The sequence below is a fragment of the Miniopterus natalensis genome, chromosome 7, assembly GCF_054644295.1.
Source record: "Miniopterus natalensis isolate mMinNat1 chromosome 7, mMinNat1.hap1, whole genome shotgun sequence".
In the NCBI taxonomy this organism is placed as follows: domain Eukaryota; kingdom Metazoa; phylum Chordata; class Mammalia; order Chiroptera; family Miniopteridae; genus Miniopterus; species Miniopterus natalensis.
Window position 1 is genome coordinate 6,051,481 of NC_142087.1, and position 18,766 is coordinate 6,070,246.

General features: G+C 48.2%; 1 protein-coding gene across 1 annotated transcript in view; it reads left to right on the forward strand.

Moving 5' to 3' along the window:
• Positions 1-1,779: 1,779 nt before the first annotated feature.
• Positions 1,780-18,766, forward strand: part of JPH2 (junctophilin 2) — a 58,816-nt gene continuing 41,829 nt past the window's right edge. The window contains exon 1 of the mRNA XM_087818545.1: positions 1,780-2,158. Within this exon, the coding sequence (XP_087674671.1) occupies positions 1,780-2,158 (379 nt within the window). The remainder of the gene's footprint in view (positions 2,159-18,766) is intronic.

The following is an 18,766-nucleotide window of genomic DNA, read 5'->3' on the forward strand; positions in this document are numbered from 1 at the left end:
TGAAATAAGCAGAGCTCTGCAGTGGTTTTAAGTGGCCTAAGCCATCACGCGATTTGGGTATGATAAGTTTGCAGTCAGATAATAGTCTACTGTTCTCAGGGACCTCCTGTGCTTTCTTTTTTTAGTGGTTTCTCCCCTCCCCTCCCCTCCCCCATCTCTCTCTCTCACCCCCCCCCCCCCCCCACGTGCCCTCGCTTCCTGTTCTTGGTGGTTCCTACCTTTCTCGGAATTACTCTATGCTCCTGTTAACTCTGGGCTCAGTTGGGATTTTGGGATTTCCAGTCACTAGTCCTGGCCACAGCTTCATGTCCTGGAGATTTATTTGTCCCATTCACTGGAGCTTGGGAACCTGAGTGTTGGGAAGCCACCCAGGCCCTTTGCTCCTGCCCCTGCCCAAGGCACGTCATGAAGTCTAGCTTCACAGGCTCTTAGGACACCAGAGTGATAGAGCTTGGAAAGAAAATTAAAAAAAAAAAAAAAAAATCATGATCCTTGAGTGTTTGTTTCTGAGATGAACTCATTCCAGCGCAGCTGGGAACTCTGTGTCTCAGAGATGGAGAACAGACAGACCCCTGGCCCTTCAGAGGAGGTGTTTACCCTTCGTGGGGGAAAGAAGGAGTGATCGGTGCCTTTGCACGAGGTTCCTCCCGGGGCTCCTCGGGGTTCCTGGGTGGAGGGAGCTCGAGGTGGTGCGTGAGCTCTGGACTCAGATTTGTTGTGCCTCCAGACTCCTTCCAGAACCTCATCTCTCTTCCTGAGTTCCCCCTCTGCTTTCAAAAGCATATGTGAAACCAGGCCCCATTCCTTTCTCTTTAGGTCACCAGATTCCTTTTTGGGGGTTGGCAGTGGTGCCGTAGCCCCAGGACCTGTGAGGGCATGTGAGTGGTGGTGAGGCTGAGATTTGCTCTGAGGGGGTTTAAGTGTGCCAGGACAGGGTGTTCTGCTGGTTTTCTTTCCCCTGCCTCCCCAGTGCCTCTGCCCCTTCCCTCCCGCAGACTCGGGGGACCCTGAGGTGGAAGAGAGCTCTTACCCAGGGGGAGAAAAGCCACCGGATCGCCCAGCTGCCTACACTTCGCCCTCAGCTTCCCTCCCTCATCCCTGCAGCCACTCCCAGGGTCTGAGGCACTAGCCCAATCTGAAACACCCCTCCCACTCTGAAGGAGGCTGGGCTGGCCAGGGGGTTATTTTGGGAGCAGCTTCTGAGATCCAATGGCCTTGTTAGGGCAACACTGACCTTTCTGTCCCGGGAGGAGGGCAGGATTGGCAGGGGCGGGGCAGCGGCCAGGAGATCGACAGCCCCGCACACCCACCGGGTGGAGAAGGGGGCCAGCAGGCCGCAGGAATTCAGCCTGGGGGGCTGGGACTGTCACCGAGGGGAATTTCCCCTCTTTGAGACAGACTGGGGACCCCGCCACCCCACCCTTTCACTGTGCTTCTTAAAGGGATCACAGCGTTTTTCCTTTGACTCCATGGAAGCCGGACTCGGGATGCTCTGTGGAGACTTTGAATCTTTTCTTCCCGCTTCCTCCCCAGCTGGCAGCCTCCCTCTGGCTGACTGAGAGGGGGCCTCCCAGGCATGGCACTGACCAGCCCACCCAGTGCTGACTTGGCTCCTGGGCTCGCTCAGCCTCTGGTGGCTTCTTGCTTTCCCCCTGCTGGGGTGCGGCGGTGGTGAGTGGGGGGCCCATCTCTGAGCAAGCTTGGAGAGTGCCACTGGCACTCCAGTTGCCCTCCACCCCCAAGCTGGAGGGCAGTCAGGTTGTCAGGGGCTATGATGAGATGAGTGGGGGCCGCTTTGACTTTGACGATGGCGGGGCGTACTGCGGGGGCTGGGAGAACGGGAAGGCCCATGGGCATGGGCTGTGCACCGGCCCCAAGGGCCAGGGCGAGTACTCGGGCTCCTGGAACTTCGGCTTCGAGGTGGCGGGCGTCTACACCTGGCCCAGCGGAAACACCTTCGAGGGATACTGGAGCCAGGGCAAACGGCACGGGCTGGGCATAGAGACCAAGGGACGCTGGCTCTACAAGGGCGAGTGGACACACGGCTTCAAGGGACGCTACGGAACCCGGCAGAGCAGCAGCAGTGGTGCCAAATACGAGGGCACCTGGAACAATGGCCTGCAGGACGGCTATGGCACGGAGACCTACGCAGACGGAGGTGAGCCCAGCCTGGGGCCTGCGGCTGGGGTAGGGACCAGGCGGGGCTTGAGCAAGGGGCAGTAGGACACAGAACCAGAGGGGCCAGGATGTTACTTGCTGTGTGACCTCAGGCAAGCTACTCTGCTTCTCTCAGCACCCATTTTCCTGTTAGGAAAGGCGGGGCCAATAATGGGGCTGTTGAGAGGACTGGCAGGAGTGCTCAGTGCAAGACAAGACCCGCCATATAAATGCACACTCAACGCACACCCATTAAGATGTACCTGCTGTTTGCATGCTAGGTGTGCTCGAGCTTCTGCTCTAGGAGAATTGGGTCTAGGCTCAACTTTGCCATGAAAATTATTTTCAAGGACTAGACCATGAAATATTCATTCCTCCATCCACGCACCCACCCACCCGTCCACCCATGCATCCACGTATCCTTTCCTTTGGGCATATTTCTGTGATACCCCCTATTTGCCAGGCATTGTAAAAGGGTTCAGTATAAAGAGAAATAAGCTACAGCCCGTGGCTTCAGAGAGACCTGCAGACAAACCATTACACATAAGTCTGTACAGAGGGCTGTGGCCGTAAAGAGAAGGGTGCTTTAGGAGAGGGGACATTGGAGCTGGGTCGTGACGGGGAAGGTGCACTGGTGAGGGCGTGAGTGGGACAGAGGGTGAGCAAAAGCTCAGACACATGAGAGGACTCTGGGCTCTGGAAATGGGGAGGAACTTTCTGTGGCAAAACAGTCCTGGGAAGCGGCAGAACAGGTAACATCACCTCATCCACTGGGGATAACTTTGAGCATAGCACTTATCTGGGCCTCAGTTTCCTCATCCATAAAATGGGGTGTTTTCAAATATCAGTACTGCTCAAAATGTAGTCAGGTAGCATCATCTATCTGCCAGTTAGAAATAAATGCAAATTCAGGGGTCCCCCCTAGACCTGCTAAATCAGAATCTCTGCGGGTCGACCCAGACATCTGTTTTAAGCTCATCCAGCAATTTTAATGCATGTTCAAGCTTAAGAACTATTGCTTTAAATCAGGGGCTTGCAGACTTTAGATAGCGTGCCAAACTGGCCAGCTGCCTGCTTTTGGGCGGCTTGGGAGCTGACAGTAATTTTACATTTTGAAATGTTTGGGGCGAAAAAGCAAAAGAAGAACACTATTTTGTGACTCGTGAAAATGATATGTAAGTCCTACATGACATCGTCAATTTTGTCTCTTGGCTGGAAAGCCTAAAATATTTACTATTTGACTGTACAGGAAAAGTTTGCTGGCTCCTGCTTTGAGTGTTCATTCAGGGCCCTTCCAGCTCAAGATTATCCTCTGCCGTCCTCCTCACGTGCCCTGTTAGGAAGAGGCACTGGCACAGATAACTCAAAACTATGGCTCATTAAAAAATACACATTTGGCACCAGAGGACATTTGTTGTACATCAATTTTGTCACTAGTTTGCCCTCTTTATGGCGGAGGGCAGGAAGGGGGCAGTCTGGGAGTGGGCTGGGGCAGGAAGGACATAGCCCAGGGTGGAGGGTTTGCTCAAGCTGAGGCCTTTGGGCATGTAGAGAGTGGTCTCCGGAGCACATGGGCTCCTGACTGGGCTGCCAGTTGGTGGGTACCTGGTGAGGGTCTGCCCTCGAAAGTGTCTGCATGTTAAGGAGGTTGTATCCCTGGAGTTTCTGTGTGCGATGGCAACGACACAGCACTGGCTGGAACTGGACAGCGCTAAGGACAAATTCTGGCGCCATGCTTCCTAATTCGGTCACCTTGAACTGTTTGCTGAACCTCTGCAATTCAGTGCAATGCAATTCGCTGGATATTCGTGCCCAACACTATGCTGAGCACTGGGGACAAGCAGAGAGCAAGCCTCAGTTTCTCCAGCTATAAGATGGAGATAACTCTTGAGAGCTTGCCAGGCTCCAGTTACCTTTGCAAAGTCGTGCACAGTACACGGGTGCCAAATGTCTTTTCTCTTTACTCTCCTCTCTCTCCAGACCAAAGTGTGTGCATGTTGGAGCATGGATGTGAGTCAGAGACACACATTTCTGGGAAGCTATGGGCTGATCTCCTGATATATTTAAAGTGGGGAGGCTCATTCACTCATGCAACCAATATTTTAGAGCATCAACTATATGTCAGGCACCATCCCACACGAGTTCCGGAGACTGGGCAGTGAACAGCGAAACCCTCAGGGAGTTCCCTGTCTCATGAAGAAGACAGAAATAAACTGAAAAACAAACATATGTCATTTCCAGAAGTTGTGAGTGTTATGAGAAAAAGAGAAAAGAAGGAAGACGGTGATGTTTTTGGATAGGGAAGCCTGAGAAGCAGGGTGGAGAGTTCTAAAGTGAAGACTTCCAGGCAGCAGGAATGGCCATTGCAAAGGCCCTGGGGCAGGACTGGGCTTGGTGTGTTTGGGGAACAGCAAGAATGCCAGGGTGTCAGGAACAGAGTGACCGAGTGGAACAGGCACGGTCAGCGCTGGAGATGCGGGCATGGGCTGGATCAAGGAGGCTTTGTGGGGGGCCTGAGTTTTATCCTAGGTGTGCTCAGGTAACCAGAAGACCTGGTCCAGCCTCTTTTCCTGAATGAGAGAACCCTACATTCAGGCAGCCTGGAAATCTCTCAGATCCTCTCTCCCAAGCCACACACGAGGTGCAACTCTCCAAAATTAGATGTGGCCACTGCTTTGGAAAATCTCTTTAATCAACCTGTCATCGGTTCCCCGAGGGTTTGTTAAGGACCTGCCCTTTGCCCCATTCTGGGTAGCGCTGAGGGGAATGTGGACAATTAAGATCCTGTGATTAGGAAGGTTGAGAGTCGGGTAGCCCTGGGTTATTACATATCCTGGCTCCATCATATTATTTAATCTCTTAGAGCCTTAGTTTCCTCATCCATAAAATGAACTTATCCTAATCTCTCCTAAGATTTCTCACGGGAAAAATGGGCACTCAATAAATGGTAGTTGCTATTATCACTATTAACTGTCATTAATTCATTCAATAAATATGTACTGAATGATTGTTATGAAGCCAGTGAGTGGCAGGGGCAGAGTATAGAAATGAACGGGATGGGAAAGGTGCCTGCCTTCCAGAGACTCTGACATGAACTTGTACTACAGTGTGTTGGGTGCTTGGCCAGGGAGTACCTGCTGGGGTCTAACGGAGCAAGAGATAGGCAGCTCACCAGACAGGCATTCAGGGGGGCCTCCTGGAGTAAGTGGCAAGCCAGGCTCTGAAATATGGGGCCAGTCAGGTGACAAGGGTGGAGGGCTAGTGCTCCAGGTCAAAAGAACAGTGCATAAAACCAGGAGATCCAAAACTTGCCGTCCAGCCCGAGATCAAGCTGAAACGTGCATCTTATCGGCAGCTTTGAGATGTAGTCATCAAAGGGACCGTGTGTCCCATTTCCTCCACTCCCCACCTTACCAGGCAGTTAGATGTTACAGGGGCCTGCTCTAAACCTAAGAAACCAGCAGTTCTCCAAACTGGAGGTGTCAGCCCATTATTTAATAAGTGGTGAAATCAATTTAGTGGGTCATGACCTGCATTTTGAAAAATGAAAGAATACTGTAATAGGATAGAAAATATCAGTGTTGTTTCCTGGAATATTTGTTAAGTTGGAAATATATGTATATATAGTGTGTGTGTATAAAAATGTCTGTGTTCATGTGTGTGTCATGATGTTAAGTGTATTTCTTACTGCAGATCAGGATCAGAAAGGTTTGAAAATCATGGTTCTAACGGGATTGCCCTGTGTCTTCGTCGCAGCAGCCGCCATTCCCACCTGCACAGGCCCTCCGTCTCCTCCACGCTTGTCCCCTTGGCTGGGGGTTAAGCTCTCCCGTCCTCTTGTGGGAAGGGGAAGGTGGGACTGGCCAAGGGGCTCCGGCCTCCTAAACCCTGCCCTACACTTCTTGTCACCCTCCCCTGCCTATAGCCCTCATTCCTCCCCTGGCCATATATAGTCAAACTAAAAATAGCCGCTGACTTGAAACTCCAAAGCCAGCGTATACCCGGCCCTTAAGTAGTGACGTGCGGCGGGGCTGCTGGGGGTCCCACCCCGAGACCCACAGGCTTCGGGACTAGAAGGGCCTTCAGCGATCTTTGCTTCCTGAGGTTGTTCACCTGGGGCCTATAGATGCCCTGAAACTGAGGCAAGATGTGTGCATACGTGCATGGACTATCTGTGTTTCTCTGGGAGGTGTTTTCTCAGAGAGCCATCAGATTCTCAAAGCAATCTGGGGCTCAGACAAGTTCCTCAAGCATTGATCTAATTCAGTAATCCTCCCCCCAAAATGTGAAGTGGAAATACCAGCTTTGCCATAAATCTAATAATAATAATAATAATAATGATAAGTTAACATTTGGGGAGTGTGTACCACTGTTCTTGGCACGTGACACACGTGTTATTTACATTTTCACAGCAACCTTATGGGGAGGTGCTACTATTACTTTTTTATTTTATTATTATTTTATTTTATATGGAAAAGTTAAAATAATTGGTTTAATTTACCAGGCAAATAAAAGACTAAGGGATGAGTTAATCTTCTGTATTAGATGAAAAGTTTTAATTTATTTTATTTTTAGGCAATACTATTTGTTTAAAAAAACTATCTTTTCCCTGTTTCTTGTATTTAAAAACACTTTGAAAATTCCTACACCCCCCCCCCCCCCCTTTGGCAACCATCAGCTTGTTCTCTGTATCTATGGGCCTGTTTCTGTTTGGTTTGTTCATTTATTTACTTTTTTATATTCCACATATAAGTGAGCTCATAGAGTATTTGTCTTTCTCTGACTTATTTCACTTAACACGATGCTCTCAGGATCTACTTATGTCATCGGAAATGGCAAGATTTCATTCTTTTTATGGCTGAGTAATATCCCATTGTAAGTATCCACCCATCTTCTTCACCCATCATTTATTTGTGGACATCTAGGTTGCTTCCATATCCTGACTATTACTAATAACACTGCCACGAACATAGGCGTGTATATATCTTTTTCAATTAGTGTTTCTGTTTTCTTCAGATAAATACCCAGAAGTGGAATTTCTGGAGAGTATGGCAGCTCTATTTTTAATTTTTTGAGGAATCTCCATACTGTTTTCCATAGTGACTGCATTACCCCTACTTTACAGATGAGGTAACCGAGACACAGGTTTTAAGTATTCTTATTTGCTGTCTTCTAGCTAATAAGAGGCAGAGGTAGAATTTGATAATATGTGATAATTAAATATTTCATAATATAAGTATTTTAATGAATGATAAACAAGTACAGAACATAGTCAGGACTAGCTAACATAATTTGTGGGGCCCAGTGCACAATGAAAATGTGGGGCACCCTTCTTTCAGATCAGTAAGAACTTCAAGATGGTGACAGCCAAGCACTAAACCAAGCGCAGGGCCTTCTACACACAGGGCCCTGTGCCCCTGCCCAGGAAACATGAATGCCTATGAAGCTCGCCCTGACAGCAGTAATGTGTAACTGCACCTGCCATTTACCGAGTCTTTACTGTGTACCAGGCTCTGTGCTAAGAACCTTCCACGCATTATATTATTTAGGCTTCTTAACAACTCTCTCATCTACTACACTAGTGGCTTTGAAATGTTGACGACTGCCTCCCACTGTGGGGTATATACTGCATTTCACATTTTGATTCTATGTGCACTAAACAAACAGATCATCATAAGACAGTATTTCCCTTTCTCGATGCAGTACTTGCTATTTTCTCTTTTATTCTATCTCATTGATAGAACTATTATTCTATCTTGTTGATATCTTGTTGAGAGAATTAAATGGTGCCCTGATATATGTAAAAGCACTTAGAACGGGGTTTGGCATCTGGTTAGCACTTTTATTATTATTACATGCTGGAAAGATGATATTTTGTATGTTTAACTATGACAACTGGGTCAAAAACCCAAGCTTCTATGTTCTAAATATGCCCCCCCTTTTTTTTTCTCCTGCCCAAAGCTGAGAGCTTCAACTCATTTTAGCCCAAATGACTCTGAACATGGAAGCTAAATGAATTTTCCAGGATAGAGTCCTGAGCAATAATACCTTGTATCACATTATCTGGGCCCATGATATTTGTTCCTTGAATCAGCCTCCATATTTATTTATTTAATTGTTCCCCAAAGGAATATTTTTTTCTATTGATCTATTTGTCTGTCTTTATGCCAATATCATGTTGCCTTGGTTACTGGAGCCTAACAGTAAATTTTAAATCAGAGTAAAGATTGGGTTAGTCTAGGTCATTTACATTTCTATCTACATTATAAAACCAGCTAATCTATTTCTACTACAAAGCCTGCTGGGAATTTGATTAAAAATGCATTAAATCTATACATAAGTTTGGAGGGAATGAGCATCTTAACAGCAATGAGTCTTCCAGTCCATGGACATGGTATATATGTCCCTGTTTATTCAGGTCTTTAATTTCACTCAGCAGTGTTTTGCAGTTTTCAGTGTCTTGCACATCTTTTGTTAAACAAAATTAACAAGTATTTTTTGTGATACAGCAAATGGCATTTTAAATTTATTTTTTCCAATTGTTCCTTGCTAGGTTGTAGAAATACAATTATTTTTGTATCTTGGCTTTGAATCCTTTTACTTTGCTAAATTAATTTCTTAGTTCTAGTGGGATTTTTTTATTTTTTATTTTCAGATTTAAGAAAAACATCTTTTAATTGAAAATTTCTTGATTGCTGTTAAATACCACATGTAGAAGTCAGGGCTAAGCGTCACCAGATCTGGGTTCAAATCCCAGCTGTACCACTTCTTAATTCTATGAACACGGGGACATCATGTAAACTTTCTGAGATTCTATTTTCTTTTTTCCATTAAGGACCTCAAAATCTCCCTCAAAATATGACTGAAACAATGACATGAGATGATACATAAAAAGCATTTAGCATAATGCTTATCACACGGGAATGCTGAGACATATATTCTCCTGTCTGTATTTCTCTGCACAACCCAAAGGCAGACTAATTCAGCATGGCCTGCACCTCAGCTGTCCCTGCTTTGGGGAGAATATTTCAGCACAAGACTAGTAGCTTTTTTACTTTGGAGCAGTTAATAAGCCAAGACTTTGATTCACTTAGTTCTGCCTTGAGTCCTGCCAATGTAAATGAAATCCACGCTAGGCATGATTCCATCTAGAATGTAGAATCAGCATAATTTAACCTCATCTTGAAAATCTCATGTCCCAGTTCACAGCCAGCAGTCGGCGTGATAGCCGGCTGAGTTGCCGCCACGCCAGCTTGTTGGCATTGTCTGGGACCCCAGGGGAGCAGAGTGGACCCTCAGCAAGACAGAGGAGTGGCTGTAATCACTCTTTCCTCTCTGTGGTGTTGTTTTTTGTGATGCATGTGTCCAGTTGGCCAAGTCCCCCAGGCGTGCCCCCGTCCAAAGCTAGTCCCCTGGATTCATCGAGTTTCCAGGGCCTGCTAATTCTGTGTCCCCAGCAGCTGTTCCCTGGATAGCCCTTGCTGAAACACCCTTGCAAGGAATGTCGAGTCTCATTTTCTGAGGGCCCTGGCTGAGGGTGGGGTGCAGGGTGTGGGGCTTGCTTCCTGCTTGTAGACCAGAGGGTTGTCCTGTCGTCGCCTGTACTTCCTAAGCCAGAGCCACAGAGCAGGTGAGCAGTTAGGCCTGGTCTCGAGTGAAACATCCAGGGCCCATGCTAGGCCTGGTCCCGAGTGAAGCATCCAGGGCCCACGCTCACTCCTGTGTAACTGAGAGTTGGTGGGTCTAGACCTTGGTGACAAAATCCATAGAGCGATCCAGGGGCAGTGAGAATTACAGACCCCCCTTCTCCTGCCATGCGGGTAGTGAGCACCTTGTATCTGGAAGTATTCAAGCACATGCTGCTAACAGCCTGGGGGGTGGTGGCACACACCGAGGCCTGCAGGAAATGTTGTTCGGCAGGTACAATCGTTTTTATTCCTTTTATTTTTAATCGCATTAGAACCCTTTGTGAATACCACCTTCACAAAGTGATCACATTTCACAGCATCGATGATAAGACAACTTCACATATGGGCCCTTGAAATGTACAGGGAAAGACGCAGCATCAACTATACGACATCCCTGCCAGGAAGGGTGGAGAGGGGACAGTTCATGCAGGGACCTGTAGGCCACCGGAAGATTTTGGCTTCTACTCTGAGAAAAGTGGGGACTCTACAAGCGACATGATCTGACTTTGTTTAAAGAGATTCCTTCGGCTGTGTCGAGACGCTGTTTGGGGGAGAGGAGGTGGTGCAGACAGGGTAGAAGCAGGGAGAGAATCAGTGAGTTTATGCGATAACACAGGTGACAGGCAACAGCGGCTGGACCCCCACGTCGTAGCAGGAGCGAAGTGGTGGAGCTCCGCATCTGCTTTGGAGGTGCAGCTGGCGGGCTGTGCTGACAGACTGGGTGGGGGCAAGAGCAAGAGGCGTCACGGGTGTGCCATGGCTTTGGCCTGAGCCACAGGACGGTGCTGCCCTGGACTGAGATGGGATGAGGGTTCGAAGAGGGAGGGTCAGGAGCTCAGTGCTGGACACCGCGAGTGACAGATGTCCGTTAGACGTGCCAGGGGGACATGAGGCTTGGGGGGAGGCCTGCACACAGGGGCCTGAATGACCACTGGGGGGCCTCATTCTGAATCTAGATGCTCTCCCTTCTGCCTCCCCGCTTCACATGCTCAATTATTTCTGGTTTCCAAGGCCCCCAGGGTCACTGAGAGGACCCAGTGCCTGGCAAAGGGGTTCACCCAGGCCATAGGCCTCCAGGCTGTCAGCATCCAAGCGACGTCGCCTGGTTAATCCCCTGCTTCTTGTGCAAGCTGTGGGGCGTCATCCGGGGCAGCAGCTTCTGGATGTGGGGGTGGCAGAGCCCTGCAGGCTATGGGGACTTGTCATGCACCCCTGCAACCTGACCCTGCTCTTGGGAGCTGGTGACATTTGTCATCAGCTCCTCCACATTAGGTCTTCTAGTGGTGATCCTGAGAAACCGGAGACAGAGGAGCTTTGATGGGCGGCAGCATTTGGGAACCATGGGAAGGGACTTGGTGCCACCTTGCAAGCCAGCTAGAGAGCCAGGCTGTGGGATTGTTACGGGGAAAACAGAGCTCAGTCTAAATGCTCACTCACAAGCCATGCCATGAAGGACAAGTCCATTCAAAAGACCAAGGCGGACCCACCTACACTCATATAGAAAGGAATCTAAGACATTTAAAGTGAACAAGAACCATTCGACAAGTGTTTATTGGTGCCTACTATGTGCTAGGTCGTGTTCTCAGTGGCAGGGATAGTGGTAGAGTGGGGAACAGCTAGCTTTTCAGTCTATTTGTTATTTGTATGGGATTGTAAATGAGTAGAAAATAGCCCAGAAGGACCTACATTCTTAACAGCAATCCCCCTGGGGGAAATGGTACACTTAAAAAAAATTACTTTATTGTTAGAATTTTATGCAATGAGCATACGTGACTTTTGTAATTTTAAAAAGTGCCCTCCCCCCGACACATAAATGACATTTATATACAGACCTTCAGGGTACAAAATGCATTTGGGGGCTCTAAGCGGAATTCTCTAGAATCTGGGCTCAGATCCCAAAAGATTGCCCTTTGTTCCTCCCCGAGCTGGGGGATTCAGCTCTTTAAAGTAAGGAAGGATTGGAAGAGCAAGCAAGGCAAGATATCTGTTCTTTAGTCCCAGCTGAGCCTGGCTGTGTGACCTTGGGCAGGTCCCTCTACCTCTCTGTGCCCAAGCTTCATCCTCTGTAAGTCTATTTTCTTTCATATGCAACACCAGCTGACTATGTCTGCCCGGAGCCGGTGGTGAGGGGAGACAGCACCACCATATTAGGAGGATCCAGCACGGGGATCCAGCTCTGTTGTGGACAGAGCATGGGGAAGAGGTGGCCCATGTGACAGATTACTTGCCCTGGACTAGATGGTCTCCAAGATCCTCTCCAGCAGTGACCTTGGGATGGAGACGTCCTCACTTACTGCCAAGTAGAGGTTGTGCGTGAACATGTTGCCTCTTTGCAGATATCAGGAACATGACAGTCTGTATTAAACACGGTGCTGGCACCAGCTCCCACCAGCTCATGAGAGCCCATTGTTGAACTTTCAAGACTTGTGCGAGCTGGTTGTTCAACTGTTGGTAGCTTGACTGGCCATGATGGGAGTATTTCTATGAAATATGGAGATTGCCTAATATTACAAATCAGGGTTATCTGTGTATTTTCCCAAAGAGCTGCCTTGCCAGTGTACCACTGAGCATTGTGCTAATATGAAATGCCCTTTTTCCCTTCTCACCTGGGTTTAGGGTGTCCAGCCATGCTGGTTTGCCTGGGAACTGACCTGCTTTTAGTATTGAAAGTCCCACACTGGGAAAACCCCTCAGTCTCAGGCAAACCGGGATGACTGGCCTCCCTGCAGTTCTTTCCCATGAGGTGCAGGTAGCCAACATTTTAGAGAGTCTGAGATCTCTGCTAGATAACCTGTGTACTACTCCAGCACCCCGCAGAGCAAACTTGCTGTGCTTCCTTTGCTGAGCAGACATATGGGTGCCGGGAGAGCCACACTGCCAGGCAAAAGGCACATCAAGTGCAAAGCTTTGGAGGTGGGATGGAGTCTGCTGTGTTTAAGAAAAGGCTGGAGCACAGAGACTGAGAAAGAGAGTGGGACAGATGAGGCTGGAGGGTTGGCAGGGCCCAGGTCACAAGGGCTTCATGAATCACAATGAGGAGTTTGGACTTCATCCTTACGGTAGATGCTGCGGGACCCCCTCAGACCCCCTCAGGACCAGGGTCCTCATTCCCTCAGCTGCCTAAACTTCAGCTGCTGATGGCTCATAGCTGGACATTGCCCTCTGTCAAAGGGAGGTGCCTCCCTCCAGGGCAACCCGTAGCTGATGACTGGTTGATGCCAGAATACAGTGGCCTGGCCTCCTTGCTTTGATTCTGGACAACTCTGAGGGGCCAGCTCCAGAGATCCCCATGGGATAGCTGGGGCCTTGGTTGTAATTGTTCGACATTTTCCACTGTTGAATCCTGCCCCCTTCTTTACAGGTGTCTGATCAGAGAGCACTCACCACAGAATCACCCCCATTCAATCTATCTCGGAATGTGTTTCCTAGGACCCAAGACAATCTTCAAGGCACTGGGAAGCCACTGCAGGGTTTAAGTGGGGTAACCAGATTAGATCTGCATCTTAAAAAGGCGATGAGGCTGGTGGCAGTGAGGGGTGGATTGAATTGGGTATCAGGAGAGGCAGGAGACCAGGGAAGATGCTGTTGTAGTCAACCAGGGAGGACTGGTGCGGACTGGACTAGATGGATAGGTGGAAATAAAGACAAGCAGAGGAATTAAAGGCATATTCGGAGTCCGGTCTATCTGTTTCCAAAGCCCAGGCAATTTCCATTATTTTTTGTTGCGCACAAAGATGTCTCAGGCTTGACTTGCTTTCTCTGGGATGCTGGGTCCATGGTCCTTATCAAGGTGGGTAGAGCCAAGCTGGGATGGGCCCCCTGTACTCAGGAGGTTCTTATGGGTGGCACAGGCAGGTATGTTCACCACAACTGCACTGTTTTTCTTGGTCCGATGTTGGTGTGCCTGGACAGGAGCCGCTCGCCCCTGGCCTCTCTGCGTCTCACGTTCCATCATAAGCCCCAGGTGAAATCTGTTGATGCTTCCATGTTCCTGTTGACACCCAACGATCTTGTGCTCACATCTGAGACTATGTGAGAGGACCTGGGAAAGGGCCAGGGATGCCTGTTAGACAAAACAGGCAAGACAGAGACAAGATAGCTGCCGCAGGAATGTCTGAAGCAATGAGACTCTGGAGCAAGAAGGTGGCCGGCGAGGTATCCTAAAGGAGGTGGCTTTGAAACTGGGCTTTGGCAGATTTGGGAAGACAAAGCTGGAAAGGTAAATGGAGTCACGGTCAGGAGGACACTGGGCTGTTAGGTAAGGACTTGCACAGGCAGTGGGGACCCTGGAGAGGAGCTAGTCCTGATTCCTTTCCATCTCTGTTCAGTCCTCCAGGGACACTGATGTTTGGACCTCAGACAGTTTTCTAGAAATAGGCAGGTGTCACTGGCCAGAATGGGCGGTGTTCTCAGCGTCCATTCTCTATTTGGAGGCAGAGTCCCTGGTCTGGCCACAAGTCTCTTCTCTGTCTCAAAGTGAACTCTGGATTTCCTAGACTTCCCTTGGGTTTCCAAAGTGCTCATGCTTTCTTCAGAGCTGAGGTTTGACTTGCAAGGGATATTCTCAGGTTTGCAGTGGTGCAGAGGAGAAAGCACTGACCAAGACCCTTGTCTGTGACCACCAACCGCCATAGTAATGTGATCATGAGCAAGTCATTTAGGTTCTTAGTTTCAATTTTTCCAACTCTAAAATCAGAATAGCACCTCTATCTGTTAAGATATAGAAGGGTGGGCAAAGTAGGTTTACAGTTGTTCGTATGGAAAATAATAAATAATAATACAAGAATAAACTGTGTTTTGCATACTCACAACTGCAAACCTACTTTTGCCCACCACTGTATATGCTTTTGCCTGCAGGCAACAGAGAACTCTAACTCTACAAGATTTAAAGCAGCACTTTCCATAGAAATATAATGTGGGCTACATATGTAATATTAAATTTTCTAGTAGCCACATTAAAAACAGTGAAGTTAATTTTAATAATATATTTTATTTAATGCCTTATCCAAAGTATTACATGTATTCAACATATATTATTAGTGAGATATTTTACATTCTTTTTTGTACCAACTCTTTGAAATTCAGTACTCAGTGAATACATGTGTCCAGTGGCTACCATACTGGACAACACAGACTTAAACAATAAGGACATTTTGTTCTCACATAAGCAAGAATCTAGAGGTAGGGCAGTCTCAGGATTGCTTAATTTGGAAGCTCAACAGCATAAATAAGGATGCAGATTCCAGCCACCTTTTGCTCTGCCTTCCATAGAGTGTCACCTTTGTTCTCAGCTAGGTCCCCTCAGGGTCCCCAAATGGGACCTTAGCTCCAGGGATCATCTTCACACTCAATGACATCAAGCAGCAGAAGAGAGGGTACATTTCTCTACACGTCTGTCTTTGTAAGAACTCTTCCACTCTTTCCTGCCTCCCTCTCCACCCCTCTCCAACCGACTTCCCTCGGGTCTCAATGCCAGATTTCATCACATGGTCTTATCTGATCCAGTCGTTGGCATGTGCATAAGCCTGAATGTCTGGTCTGGAGCAATCAGGATTTATCCCTGGATTAGGGACCTTTATCTGAGTCCCATAGAGGAGCACTGGACCCTGGAACAGAGTTGAGGTTCTATCAGCAAAGAAGAGGAGAGTTGCAGTTGGGTAACCCACAGTATCTGCACAATACCTGCTCTCCTGACCTCACAAGGCTGAGCTGATGGAGTTTCCCACTATCTTGCATTTGTATATCATCTACGATTTCCAGCTTCTGAGAAGTTAAAGGCACTTGCAGAACAATCTGAGTGTAGGAAAGGTCTAGATTTTTATAATTTCATTCCCAGTCTTTTATAATTATTAATACTGAATTTGAGGGCATTTTTAAAGAAACTGTCCTTCATGGACACCCACAAGCCTTCAGTTTGTCTTCAGAGAAATAAAACCCTCTTTTTATTTAAAACATTCACAGCCCATTGGTTTAGATAATAACTACAGTATTAGTAAATCACATCATTTCCATAAGGAGCATAGCGGAGTAAACAGGTTTGGAAACAGTCTTAAATAAACATACAACTCCATGGGTACAGAAGTGTGCAGACTATTAGAGCATGGTCTGCCCGCCAGGCACGTCGGGGGCTAGGGGCATCAGTTAGCATGCTGGTTAACTGCAGGTCAGTGGAGAGGTTATACAGTCCTACTCCAGGCGGCATGTTAGAATCACCTCAAAGGTGCTTTTAAAAACTCCAGTATCCACATCAATGAAATCATAATCTCTGGCCTGGAGGATGGATCTTGTACTATAGACGTGGCTTCCAGAAACTACTCTGTCATGTGTGTGTTTAGGGGGTTGGGAGCAGGTCTCACTGATGAACAAACTCCCAAATTTTCTTCCTTCCAAGGATGGAGGCTCTGAGGCCTCCCTGAGTCAGGGGTGTGCTCAAACCAGCGAAAGCTGGGCCTTTCCTTGTGCAAGGCCGCTTTCGTACAGACAAGCAGGCCAAGGCAGAAAATGGGAGCTGGTCTCATCCCCTCCCTCTGAGTTCTCTCTGTCCTCTCTGGCTCCTCGTCATCATTCCAGTTAATCCTTTCTGGGCCAGCACTTCTGAGCAAAGACTCTGACCTGTCAAAAAGCTAGCCTTTAGCCCTGGCCGGTGTGGCTCAGTTGGCTGGGCGTCGTCCCATGCACTGAAAGGTTGGGGCTGGATTCCGGGTCAGGGCACATGCCTGGGTTGGAGGCTCAGTCCCCAGTAGGGGGCGTGCAGGAGGCAGCCGATTGATGGCTCTCTCTCACATGGATGTTTCTCTTTCTCCCTCTCCCTTCTTCTCTCTCTAAAAATAAATTTTAAAAAAATCTTAAGTAACAAAAGCTGGCCTTTATTGAGCACTTAGAATCTGCTAGCTGGCTCACATAGTTCAATTAATCTTTGATCAACCAACCTTCCCCACTCCACTGCCACCCAAGACCCAGCCCATCATCTCTCTGGACCACTGCTGTGGCTGCCTAATGTTTATTTTTGTGACGGTTGATTAAATCTAGTCTTTTCCTGGCACTAGACTCCAGGGCAGGGACCATGTCTATTTATTCATTGCTGTATCCCCAGCACCTAGCACCAAGATTGCAGGGTCCACAGCAAATAATTGTTGAATTCAAAGAAATGAATGAACAACATATGAGGTAGGTCTCATTACCTCCAATTTAGAAGGACAAAAGGAGGCTCAGTGGGCTTGAATAAATTATGCCTATTTAAAAACTATTCAGTGTCACAGTGAAGGTTAAGACTCAGGTGGCCATTCTCCATTACACCACAAGGGCACCTGCAGGGAGAAGGTGATATTCAAGTTTTATTAAATTTAGGAGTGTCGTCTGAGGGAGTGGCCTGTATTTACCATCATTATGGCCCTCACTAGCCTTTTACAAGTACCCCAATAACTCCCAGAATTTGAGCTGCTGAGTCTCAAGACCCAAACATGCTTGGCAGTCACTGCCGATCACCACTGAGCACTTACCATGTTCAGAGTCTTGAGGAAAACGAGAGGATGTGGCCCCTGGCCCTGGGAAAACATAGCGTGGCAATCAGGAGAGATACAGATTCATCAGCTGTCGGCTGAGGGCTTCCTGGGGCCTGGGAGCTGTGCTAGACGCTGGGATCATAGCAGAAATACCTAGACAAGGTTCCCTCCCTCTTGGAAGCCCAAGTCTGGTAAGAAAGGCTTAAGGTGAACAAATGATCATAATTAGTATCTAACTGCAACTGGGAAAAGTGTCAAGAAGAAGCACAAAGTGACATGACACCATGTGGCAGTACTTGGAGAGTTGAGTTCAAGAAATATTCCTGGGTGGAGTCACATTTAAGCCAAGGCTTGAAATATCAGCAGAGTTTGGACAGGGGAGGAGGGAGACGAAGAGCAGGCCACGAGGAGGAAGGAAGGCATGTGCAAAGGCCCTGAAGTAGGAAGGCGAGTGTGATGAGAGAGCTGTTGGAGATGAGTCGGGAGAGGTGGGCAGTGGCAGCCTGTGCCAGGTTGTGGAGGCTGCTGAGAATCTTGCTCCCTACCCCAAGGGCAGTGGGAAGCCCTGCAGTGTTTACAAGGCCAAGTGAGGGGCCAACCCAGAGCGGGTCAGGATGCACTTCCTCCCTCAGAGGGCTCCTGCTGGCCAGAAAACCGAGCAGGGTCCTCCTTCTCTCCCTCTTCAAATGTGTTCTTCCTGTCCCCAGAGAGCACTGTCTGTCTTAGAGAGAGAGGCTGCAGATGGTCCCAGCACTTGGCTTTCCCCCCTTCCCAGGGACCCGTCGCTCCCAGTCTCCCCCCGCCCCGGGTGTCTGTGCCTTTAGCCACTTGCTTGTAAGTTTCCTAATATAGCCAGCGGTTTCCTCCCCAACTGGTGGCCAAGAGCTGCCCTCCTGTTGCAATCTTAGTTTTTCCTGGGCTTAAAGGGACCACGTCAGCCCATCTCACCCCAAATTTAAGCTAAAGGTAGATGGGTTGGTTTTATTTCACAAACTTGTCCAACCAGAGATTAGATGTCTTCTCTCTCTCCCCAGTTTGCCATCATCCCTGCTCTATTCTTGTTCACTTTTCCACTTTACCCCCCATTTCTTCTGAGACAAGCGGAAGGCACACAGCTAGACATGGGTGTGAGTTTTGGCTCTGGTGGATTTATTAGCTGTGCCATCTTGGGTGAGTCTTACAGGAATCATTACGTACCTCCGCGGTCCTTTTCACAGAGCTCTTTCTGACGGATAGAGCAGAAAGGATGGAATAACAGTTACAGAAGGCATGCTGTCCATTATATACTCACTCACTCAACAAATATTCACTGAGTGCCCACTTGGTACTGTCCCAGACACTGAGGACACAGCAGTGAACAGAAAAGAAGACCTCATGCCTCCAGGGGACTTACATTCCAGTGCGGCTGGTCATAGAAGA